This window comes from Cavia porcellus, unplaced genomic scaffold (genome assembly GCF_034190915.1).
Source record: "Cavia porcellus strain 051 isolate PalLab524CR breed Dunkin Hartley unplaced genomic scaffold, mCavPor4.1 scaffold_22, whole genome shotgun sequence".
NCBI lineage: Eukaryota > Metazoa > Chordata > Mammalia > Rodentia > Caviidae > Cavia > Cavia porcellus.
In genome coordinates this window covers 36537633-36549699 of record NW_026947505.1, presented here as the reverse complement: position 1 = coordinate 36549699, position 12067 = coordinate 36537633, and the positions used below count along the sequence as shown (strand labels likewise).

The 12067-nt window shown below is 43.0% G+C and overlaps 2 protein-coding genes across 8 annotated transcripts in view; both read right to left on the bottom strand.

Moving 5' to 3' along the window:
* Mpc1 (mitochondrial pyruvate carrier 1) overlaps nt 1–12067 on the bottom strand; it is a 506120-nt gene that overhangs the window by 132675 nt on the left and 361378 nt on the right. The window lies entirely within an intron of this gene.
* The window catches only part of Rps6ka2 (ribosomal protein S6 kinase A2), a 370448-nt gene that overhangs the window by 76996 nt on the left and 281385 nt on the right, over nt 1–12067 (bottom strand). For all 7 annotated transcript variants that reach the window (XM_023563599.2, XM_063233075.1, XM_013148872.3 and 4 more), the window contains one exon: nt 1876–1956. In XM_023563599.2, coding sequence (XP_023419367.1) covers nt 1876–1956 — 81 coding nt within the window. The remainder of the gene's footprint in view (nt 1–1875; nt 1957–12067) is intronic.

Genomic DNA, 12067 nt, shown 5'->3' with positions numbered 1-12067 from the left:
ATGCAAACTTGTTCTTAGTGTTCCCACAGTTAATTAGCTGAGTATAGCTGGATTTCTCCAGGAAGCTGACTTTTGCAGAGCAGTAGTTAGAGAGTCCTATCCAAATGTCCTGATAATATTGAAGCAATGTATCATATATCTACATGCTAGCAACTTAGAAAACAAGAGGACCTGCCACTTACCTTCTCTGGCAGTATTGGTGACTGGTCAGTGGGACTACTTGTGTGTCACAGTGATGAATTTGTGTTCCCTGGAGACCGTGTGTGACAGTGCGGGTTTCCTATCTATGTTTCAGGTCATGGCTGCCCACAAGGGCCCTCCTGCATGGTGTAGTGAGGATGGACCTCTTGCCCTGGAGATCAGGTGCACACACACATGCGAACCAGGATAAACCAGGGGGTGTGACCATTGCTGTGACAGCCAGGTCACTGTGGGAATCTGTTAGGTATGTTAGATCAGTATGAAGGCTTGCCATCTGGTCTCTGTTTCTAGACACAAAAAGCAGGGCTGAAAAGGATCCTGATATTGGTGTACTCAAAAATTTCTAAGTTTCTAAATATAAATGCTGAAATCATTATAAATGCTGGCATTTAGAACCAGGGCCTCTAACTGAAAAACCCTTTAAGTGTACACTACAGAGTGGAGTACATGACCGTCCTAGGGCTTGATAGGCAGTTGGTGACAGTGTGGCCCTTTAGAGAGGTAACCCAGAGAATCTAGGTGCTGGGGACACAGCTCAGTGGCACAACACCTGCTTGGAAAGCATGAGGTAGAACTCATGAGTTCAATTCCCATGACCAAAAAAAAAAGTCTTTGTTCCTGGTGTGATGGTTCATGCTTGCAATCCCAGCTGCTCAGGGGGTTAAGATAGAAAGATTGCAAGTTTGAGCCTAGACTGGACAACTTAGCAAGTTTCTGTCTTAAAATAGAAATAAAAAGTGCAGAGCATGTAGATCAGTGGTAGCATTACCCATGATCCCTAGTACCACACACACGCACACACACACATATCTTTGTGAGATACCCAATTCTTAAATTATTCAGGAAAATGCTCTAGGCATCTCTTTAAATGACAAGTCAGCCTGGAGCTGACCCTAGTAAATCAGCAGCAGCTGGAGGAGTGTGGGAAAGGAGAAAGCCAGAGGAGGCTGTAACCACAGCTGTCGTAGGCTGGAAGGGATGAGGGTCCCTCTGTTTCTCCAAGCACACAGCAGAGAAGCTTCCTCGCTCTTTCCTGTACTGTAATCACTTGGCAAGTAAACTTCAGCATGGCATGGTAACTCCTAGCTATCTTTACATCCCATTTTTTACTTGAAGATTTTACTTACTGCTTTTCTGATGAAAGCAGAGGCAGAGCCAACATATGACAATGCAAATACATGGTCTTCACTGAACTACTTGCTCTGGTCCGCAAAAGATGGAAGTAATTACCCACCTTCAGCGGCAGTTAGAAGGTTTGCTGAACCTAGTTTTTAAAGTGTTTGTCATATAGCAGTCACTTAAAAGATAATGTTAGACAGTAGGGCTTAATGAAATTATTGGGCCACAAAATATTTTATTATGAAACAACACAAAATACATCACAGTTCATCCCTGTCTAGGTCAGAAGACCTTTGTACTGATTAGCAATGGTGACAAATTTATAATAATGGGCAGCCCCATCTCAGATGACACCTTGGGGATGAACAAAAGGCATCTTGCTTTCTGAGGGAAAATAAACATAAGAGATTAAGGATTGTGGACCAGCCAGGACAGGATTCTGTGACACAGGGAGGATTTTCTTCTTTCTTATCTATTATTTTGTCCAGTTTCCTTTGATCTGGAGGAAGCTGCCCTGAGCCCCCCTGAGCAGGTCCTGTGCCACACCATACTTACCATAATGGAGCTTGACAATGAAAGGGTGATTTACTTCAGCCAAGATGTCTCTTTCCATCTTTGATCTGACTCGGTCTCGGACTGCAGGACAGAAACAAAAGGCTTTCAAGAGGTGGGAATTTGGAGTACCGAGGAACAAACACCAAATATAAAATATGAGCTAAATGAATCCCCCAACTTGGTATAAGAAACCTTGTAATGTATACAAAACCTGGAGCAGTATAATGATCATCCTATATTCTCAATCTATTCTTAATTACTTCCGTTACAAAACATTTGCTTTTTCACTCTTTGTGTCTGTCTGTCTTGCCAGGGGAGGGGTAAAAATAATTAAAATGTGGTCTTTATGTGTACCAACTATTCACAATAAAAGTATTCTTTACATACTAATAAAAACATACTAATAAAAAGCACATACCAATAAAACATTGTAGAAACCATAGCATTTTACAAGCTGCCTTTACGCACATCTAAAAATAAGGAGACTTTCTTACACAACACTAATCTGGTGTCACATCTAGGAAACTATTGCTCATTTTACATCATCTGACGTTCAACCCATGTTAACCTCTGAACTCAGACCCTTTTACAGCTCATATATTTTCCAACCCACGATCTAGTCAAGAGTCTCACATTACATGAGTTGTAAACTGATTTATTTGTCAACATTTACCTTTCAAGGTCATTTTGACTTTGGGAAAGAGCCAGAAGTCACAAGGTGCCAGGTACAGTGAATAAGATGGATGAGGACACACCAGAAATATTGCTATTTGACAGAAATTGCAGTAAACATTTTGAATCAATTCAGGACATGAAGCAGGTGTAATAGTGTACATTTACCAAAGAAGACTTTTGAAACTGCTTCAGAAAATGGCAAGAATGATGGGGTCATTGTGTTTCAAAGAGAGGGAGGATTTTGAGCAGGATTAATAGCAATGTGCCTTTTACTGTGATACATGTTAAAATTTACATATTCATTGTTTTGATTGTATCTTGTATATTTTATTTTAATTTAGTATGTTTAACAAATTACAGCATTCTTCTTCTTCTTTTTTTTTTTTTTTTTTGTCTTTTTCATTTTTATCGGTACCAGGCATCGAAGTCACAACCGCCTGCTTGCAAGGCAGGTGCTTATGCTGCTGAGCTAAATCCCCAGCCCCAGCATTATTCTTCTTGATGCTGTCTCAACTTTAGCCATCCTGGAATGCAAATGTAATTATGTTTTGAGGGAGACAAATGGACAAAGAGAAGAGTACCTACCCGTGAAAAAGAACAACTCTGAATTTCACAAGCTAACTGTACACCTAAGAAGTATCCAAGTGGCTTCCTGAAGGCTCATGGGAGTGAGGTGGAAAATTCTTTAGATGTTTCTGCTGTGGCAAACGTGACAAATATGGCAAGTATCAACTGGACTAGATGTTGAAATTCACCCATATTTTGCACTTGCAACATGTACTCCTGAAGTTTTATTTAAGACTTGCTTCCTGAAGGATGGTATACTAATAACAGCAATAATAATAAAGTGACATATTACCAATGTCAGTGAGGATGTGGGGAAATTGGAAGCCTCCTACACTGCAGGAAGGAATATCAAATCATGCATTAGTGACTGCACTAGAAGACAGTTTGATGATTCCTCAAAAGGGTAAGCACAGAATTATGGTGTGATCCAGTAATTCTATTGTCTGCTACAAAGCCAAAGAATTCGAAAGCAGCAAGTTAGACAGGTATTAGGATACCTATGTGCAGAGCAGCACCACTCATAATAGCCAAAGATGCAAGAAACTAAAGTCTCTACCTGCAGAAGAATGAATAAACAAAAATGTAGTAGACACACACATGCACACACCCATGCACACCACACACACACACACACACACAGACAATATTATTCAGCTTTAAAAAATATTATTCAGCAATATTATTCAGACTTATACCATAAAAATCAATCTTGAAAACATTATGTTAAATGAAATAAGCCAGATACAAGGGGACAACTATTGTATGATTTCCTTCTAAGGAGGGCTTAGAACATGCAAACACACAGACAGAAAATTGAGCAGTAGCTATCAGTAGCTGAACAGAAGGGGATGATGGGTTTCTTTCAGAGTTTCTTTGGGTGATGAAAGGGTTTGGGAATAACTCTAGTGATGCTACATGGTACTGCCCATTTTGATGTAGTTAAGAAAGCAGAAATCTTTCCTCATTCCTGGGTCCCCTGGGTGGTCTACAGTCTGTTCTACAGACTCTTACTTTTGACATTTGTGCCCAGTTATTCAAGCTCTCTGGATGCCACTTGTGTCTCTGGTGCTGCTGGGTCACTTTCCTGGCTGGCTTGTGACAATGTTACGTTACTGCAGGCTATTCCCTACTTCTGTCTCTTCAAGGGCATCGGGTGGGTGGCTCTGATCCACAGGGTTATCAAGAGAAACTCAGGAGGTGATGCAGTGATCATGGTCTTGGCCTGCTTCAGGCACTATGCCTCTTTAACTGACCTTCCCAGGGGCTCCTTTTGTGCTCTGTCCACTCCTGTGCCAACACTAGCCTGTCACTGTGGTGCTCTGTGACATTCCTTAGAGCACAGAGATCAGCAGAGTGCGCCCTGGGGACACTGTGGTGGGCAGAGTTCCAGGAGCCTCGGTGGCTTCCCCACTCTCGGCATTTGCCTTCGAGTCCCTTGTTTCTCTAAATCCCTGAGACCAAAGCTCCAAAGCAGACAGGGAACAAAAGTATGCACACAGTAGGTCATCTTTCTGCCCAAATGAAAGAGGCAGAATTTCATTGCCTGGCAGACCTAAAGAACACATCATTCAATTCTGCTGCTTTGCAGAAGAGGGAAAGGAAACTAAGGCTCATTGTAGAACAAAGCTTGCATGGGATATAGGTGCAGTGTGCACTTTGTCAGGTGCATTATCATTGCCTGAAATAACAGCAGCACAGAGGATGAGAGGCTCAAGAGGAAGAGAGAGAGGTGGCAAGCTCAGTACAGAGAGATGAACGAGCAGGGTTACAAGTGGACACTGACCCAAGTGGTAAGAGCACTCTACACACTGTGTTCTGAAGTGAAGACAACTGCTGAGTATGTTATTTCATACTTTTATGTTTGTAGCTGTGATTTAGTATCTGGAACAATGACCAAGTTGTGAGGTTCTTCCTCTGACTATGTAGGTCCTATGAGCTGTTAGAAGCTTAGTCCTGATGTCCTGTCACTGGTGAGTTAACATCCTAGTGATTGGGATTCCGAATTTCTGTCAATGTAGTCTTGCTTTTCCATGAAGTGAACTGGAAAATGGGCCACAGGATGATGTGGAGACATAGACAAGAATGGGGTTTGGGATATGGCTTCGCTGTCATTTTGTAAACAAGACTGCTGGGTGGGGAGGACCCAGCTCTGTCCAATGAGCTCAGATTCCTGCTTCCTCCCACCCTTTTCCCTGCCCACCACTTTCCCATCACCGCTTCTCAGTCTCTCTGCACTGCACTTGGAGGAAGTGCAGTTGAGGAAGGGAGAGGCTACTACTTCAAACTAACCTTACTTATGGCCAATCAGCACTGAGAAGGAATAGGGTGACGTGGTTGTCAGGTTGTCTGCTCAGCAAGGTGTGCCTCACGTCAAGAGGGTGCTCATGCCTGGGCTGAGACAGCTGGAGCACCTTTAGTTTACCTGAAGGTTACTTTTAGTCTATCTGAAGGTTTCTGTCCTAGGAACATGGGAGAGGAAGTACTTTGCTTTCCTTCTGGTGAGCAGGAGATTAGACACACAACCAGGGCCAGGGATTGGAAACCCTCTCTTCAAGATTGGACACATACCTAAATCTGCCCAATTTAAAACTTGCCTGCATTTGTGTGCGTTAAATGTAGCCATACTATGATGTAATCATCAACTTGACCAGGCTAAGGGATACCTGAAGAGCTGGTAAACATTATTTCTAAGTATCTAGTTTTGTTTTTTCAGTACTGGGGCTTGAACCCAGGACCTTTACACTGAGCTATATCCCTGAGCATTTTTAACTTTTTATTTTGAGACAAGGTCTCACTAAATCACTAATTTGTTCAGGCTGGGTTTGAACTTGTGATTCTTCTGCCTCAGCCTCGCTTACTGCTGGGATCACAGGCAAGCTTGTGCCACCACACCTGGCTAGAGTGTGTCCATTAAGATGTTTCTGGACAAAACAAGTATTGGAATTGGTGGAATGAAGAAAGAAGCCACCCTCCCCAGTGTGGATGGGTGTTATTCAATCTGTTGAGGCTTGAATGGTACAGAAAGGCAGAGAGAGGGACCTGTTCCCTGTTTGAGCTGTGACATTGATCAGGTTCTGCCCTCAGACACAGATGTCCCTGGCTCTAAAGTCTTCAAACTCGGACTAGGACTTATACCGATGCCACTTACTTCTCCCCAAGTCCTCAGGCTTGGGATTCAGAATGGGACCCACACTCTCCACTCTTGAATTCTCAGGCCTTTAGACCTGGGCTAAGCTGTCCAGAGCTTCCCTGGGTTTGCACCTTTGTAGATGGCAGTGGGTGGGACTTCTCAGCCTCCACAAACAGGCCAGAGCACAAGGCCTGATGCAGAATAGTTTCAAAGAAGAGCACCTTGGTGCCTACAAAGCCTTCAGTTCCAAGTGGGCTCTGCTCCCCACCCTTATGCTGCTGTCCTCCACAGCCCCTATGCAGCTCAGTAACCTCGAGAAACACAAGTCTCCGTTTGCACTTCTGTAGGACACAGGTGACAAACTTTGGAGGTGGCAGCTTGGATTTGTCTTCCCAGCACTAGAAGTGCAGCAGCCCAGATATATGCCTTCCTTCACCTTGATTTCAAAGGGTGGGGTCCGGGCAGAGCCACAGGAGTCATGGGTCAAGCCATGGGGTGGCCCATTCAAAGACATGGGGCAAGGATCTAGAGATAGAAGCTCTATCTGACAAAGCTTCAGAGGCAGGAGACCCAATCAGGAAGGTGGAAGATGGGTACCACTGGGCCTGCAAAGCAGAGCACCCATCCAAGAGACTGTGTAGGTACTTGAGGTTTAATGCTGTTTGTCTTGCTGGGACTGTGACTCCTTTCCTCTTTCTTACTTTTCCCTTTTGGGATAGGAACATCTGTCCCACTATTGTATTTCTGAAACTCATAAGTTTGATTTCACAGCTGAAGAGTAATTTGCAACAGGATGGATTGTATTTTAAATCCCACACATATCTGGTGTGGATTAGATGGTGGATGTTAGACTTTTGGGTTGATGATAAAAAGAATTTTAGACTCTCAGAGCTGTTGGGATGGATGCACAACAAATAAATAAATTTTTAAAATCAGTACTCTTGATCTATACAATGATCACATTCATTATAGTGAATTTGTACCTGTATATAATATATTTTGATTCTTGTTTGTGTAGGTTTAAAAGACATAGAACATGGGGGACCAGAGTCAGATTGTCATGGACTGAATGTTTGTATCCCCCTATAATCCACATGTTGAAATTTAATCCTCACTATGATGGTATTAGGAGATGGGTCTTTACAAAGTGACCATGTCAGGACAGTGGAGCCCCATAAATGGGATTAGTGCTCTTATAAATAAAAGAGACCCCACAGAACTCATTCATATCTGCTATGTAAAGACATGGCAAAAAGATGGTCCTGTATAAGCCAGGATGCCAGCTGTCATCAGACATAAAATCTGCTAGATTCTTGACCTTGGACTTCCAGCCTCCATAACTGAAATAAATTTCTGTTGTCTAAAGTTTCCCAACTATGGTGGCCTGTGATATCAGTCCAAGTGAATAATACACATATAATAATATTGTATCATGCCATATTATACTGTCTTATTATGAAGAATTTTTTAAAAAATGAAAGGTAAAGTAACAATAAATGCATTTCTGGCCAGGGATTTAGCTCAGTGGCTTATGCACCTGCCTGGAAAGTGTGAGGTCATGAGTTTGATCCTTGGTACAAAAAAAAAAAAAAAAAAAAAAAAAAAAAAAGCAATTCTGTCAGTCACTGTGGAGATGAGAAATGGCCAGCTAAGTACACCTTAGAAAGCCACTCTGTGTGTGTGTATGTGTGTGGTGTGTGGGAGAGGGAGAGAGGAAGAGAGAGAGAGAGACAGAGACAGAGACAGAGACAGAAACAGAGAGAGGTCCTAGCAGCCACAACATGGAATCTCTGTATATTCATCCCATGAGCACTACGGGACATAGGCTCCGCACATGTTTTGGTAGCTCACTAAGCACTGCTGCCCAATGTGACCTGCAGTGTGACTGTCACAGACCTGGTGGTGTTTGTGTTTGATGCAGCACTTGAGTGACTTTGGAGGAAACTGAGATGATGTGCACATCTTTAGCCTAGGATTGATTAATGCTGGGGATCACTGCTCTGTGATGAGCTCAGAAATTCCTCCTGCTGTGTCACTTGATATCACCTTTCTTTACCCACAAAATGGTACTTGAGTCTGAAATTATATCTTGAGGAGTTCCTCAAGAACTCATCTTCATACAATAGCTTCTACCTTAGCAAAATTTAACTCAGAAAAATCTGGTACTCATGACCAGTTGTGTTGCTAAACATTTGAGGGTGAAAACATTTTCAAGTTAAGTACTTCAAAGAAAAAAGAGTAGAAGAAAATCATGGATGATGATGATGTAACCACACTGATTACCATAATAGGTATAAATCCCCAAGACGTGGCATTTTATGGCTGCATCTTAAATTATTTCAAATATCAGCCTGGTTATTTTATTTCCTTATCAGAGGATCTTTCCATTGCTAAATTTTAAACCCAACACCCTTCAGTAGTTACATTGCACACGTATTAAGATGATATGCAAAGATAATAATTTTTTACTATCTTATAGTTCAAGAAATACAATTCTGGTAGCAAAGAACCCAGAAGAATTCCAAGTACACAGGCAGGCAGCTCATCAGTGAGTCCAAGCCGACACATAATGAGGAGTTTGTCAGAGTGCACACATACACTTCCTGGAAAGCTACGAACAAAACTCAAAGATGACTTATGGAGTATTATGGTTTGGATACAGACCTTCTCCAAGAGGCTCATATGTTCAGAGGTGGGGCTTTGGAGATTAGATCATGAGGTCTTTACCTTTGGTGGATCAATCTAGGAATAGGTTAATAATCAGAGGGCACTATAGGAGAAGACAGTCTCAGGGGATGGGGCCTATCTGACGGGAGTGGGTCATAGTATGACCTTGGGGACTATATCTTGTCCTTGGCCCCTTCTTTGCTTCTTTTCTCTCTGCTTCCAGGTTTGCATGAAGTGAAGAGCTTTCTTCTCCTATACCCTTATGCCTTGTTGTTTCTGCCTCATCACAGGCTTAAAAGCAATGGACCATCCAACTATGGACTGGAAGCTTGGAAACCATGAAGCAAAATATGTCCTCCCCCCTTTAAGGCATTTGAGGCATCATGGTGACACAAAGCTAACACTGGAAGAATTACCCTGTTTACTTTTTGTCTTAGAAAATTCACCGGAAAAAATAAATTCCTCGATTAGTTAACTACCCTAAGGACAATTAGTTAGGGTGTGCCTTTTTGAAGGGGAATTCAGGGAGTCAAGCCCAGATGCATGGGAAGCCCCAGGTGGAGGGTAACTGTCACAGGATCAGCACAACACTGGCTGTTACCATCTCCAAACAACATGATTTTGAGTGACTTTGCTACTTTGTGCCTCAGTTTTCCCATTTGTAAAATAATACCATTTCTCTCACTAAAAAGAAGGGGCCCTTTGAATTTGTCTTGCATTCCCCTTCTAGTCTGAAATTCAAATGGGAATCCAAATAAATTAGCATGGAAATATAATCTGTTCAACTCAGGCAGCCCCTGAAGTTTGGTTTCATAATGAGTCAATGCTTTCTAGTGAAGCAAGTGGGCTAAGAGAGAAACAAATACAGAGTTCCTGGAAATAACATTCTGGGGGCTGGGACCCACTGAGCTAACTCTGATTGAGTACTGTTTCAAGATGCCATAATCAGCAGAACTGACATCAACGCGTGTGAGTATGTGGGTCACTGCAGTCAGTACTGCATGCCATTCATGTCTGCAGAGCAAGGCGGTCAGTGGCCTGCTTCTCAGGGAGAGCACAGAGCAAAACCAGAAAGGGTTTCAGGTGGCAATGTCCCACTTAGGCCCCTCCACTTTCTCCCCGCTGTGACAGCCATGCTGCCATAGTAACTTCCTCCCCAACTTAGCCTCCAAGAGGCCCAGGTGATGATACCATAACTGCCAATCCATTATTTAACTCATTTCAACAAATATATCTGGCCAGGATGGCACTGTTCTTTCACAGTTGACAGGACACAGCCTCACTTCTTTGAAAAGGGAATGCATGTCACCTCTGGGCTTAGAAAGCTGAGTTGCAGGGAAAATGGTTGGATATTGAGGAGCCATAAAAATACAAGTATAGGGCAAGAGGTTTAGCTCAGTGACACAGGTCATGAGTTCAATTCCTGGTACCAAAACAAACAAATAAACAAACAAACAAAATAAAATAACAACAACAAGAAAACCAAGTATACCCCATTTGAATTTGTCTTGCATTCCGTTTCTCATCTGAAATTATTCAAATGGGAATCCAAAGAAATAAATAAACAAATTCCCATCAGGAAATTATTCCTGCAAAACAATGCCTCACATTGTGAATACGTCCATAGAAATGAGAGACACAAGCATCAGGAGCATCGTGTGAATGAGTGCATTTGTGGCCTACTTGGGTCCTGGTCTTCATGTTCCTTAATCATACAGGCTCTTCTCAGAGTGATATGGCTTAACCAAGACAGAATTCTTTCCAATAGATGGTAGTTCACATTCATCCCCCTCCCTATTCAACCAAACCTAACAAAAGATCTAGTGCCACCCAGTAGGGTTTGAAGAGGCCCTGGAAAAGCAAGATGGGAACCTAAAATTGCCCCCTAGGACACTTTGGTCAACTCTTATCACAGAACAGCACCTTAGGACGTGTCAGTGTGAGGCATAGGCAGAATACTGGGCAGAGTTAGAAAATAAGCAAAACTAGGGAAGAGACTGTTGCTTGAGAAACTGAAGGAGGCCACATTTCTATGGAAAGGCTCAGACTGGCTGTTAACAAAGATCAGCTTCGAATTAGCTAGGCAGGGGAGGGAGGATCAGATAATCATCTCAGTTTTGCTTTAGCAAAACATCTTCCAGACAGGTCTGATCACTTGAGAGGGTTCTTTGGCCCCATGAGATGATAATTTCCTTTTCCTATCACCTGTCGAGGAAGCTGATACACATAAAGAGACGCTAGGGAGATTTAGGATTCTTATGCTCAGCCCCATTCTTTTAGAGCCTCCAGGAGTAGCCACAGGTGGCAATAGTTTGTGATGGTCCTCAGGCATTTCGGGCTTGCATCCAGGTGGAGAACTACACCACGCAGGATGTTTCCTAAGGCAGGCTGCAATCAGACGTGCTCTAAGACTGGTCCCAGGCCAGTTACCGCACAGCTCAGCAATGTGTAACTGTCAGCCAGGCTCCTTTGCAGCAGTGTGGGAAGAGTGCCTCGAGGAATCGATATATTTGGAACACATGATACCTAACTGTTATCTGTGATCCTTCTGTGTCAGTCATGAATATGGAAACTGAATTCCAAGAAAATGGAGATTTTAAAGGGCCCTTACGCAGCTTCTTTTCACAGAGGGCAAGGTGGGGGATGAACCGGGAAGAGCACTGAGCCGTGGTGGGTGGTAAGCAGCCATACATGCTCCCCAGTTTTTTCTTTCTCAGCTGAAAGCAGGTGGTATCCCCTCAGGAAGGATGTGTCATCTCTTTAGAGAAAGGAGGGGACTATGCTCCACACTCCAAGCTCATTTAAAGGTAAAATAGAGCTGTCAGGAGCTATTATCCGAGATGGCCATGCTGAGTTAAGTGGACTCCCACTGACAATATCCCTTCCTCTGCACACATGACAATCACCCACACTTGTGAGAAACTATCAGGAGTTTTAAAATTATTTCTACAAGCTTCAGTCCCCTTGTCATTTTCCCTTTGCAAAGTGATAGCACTATTCAAGTGCATTGCATTTTCCTTTGGGTGGCTGCCTGTACTCATGGGGTTTAGTACTTGGTGAGCAGGGTACATCACTGGGTTGTTGGTTACAGTGTGTTCCTCTACTCTCCACCCCATTGTTCAGGGTGATTAACTAGCTTACAACCTGGGGACC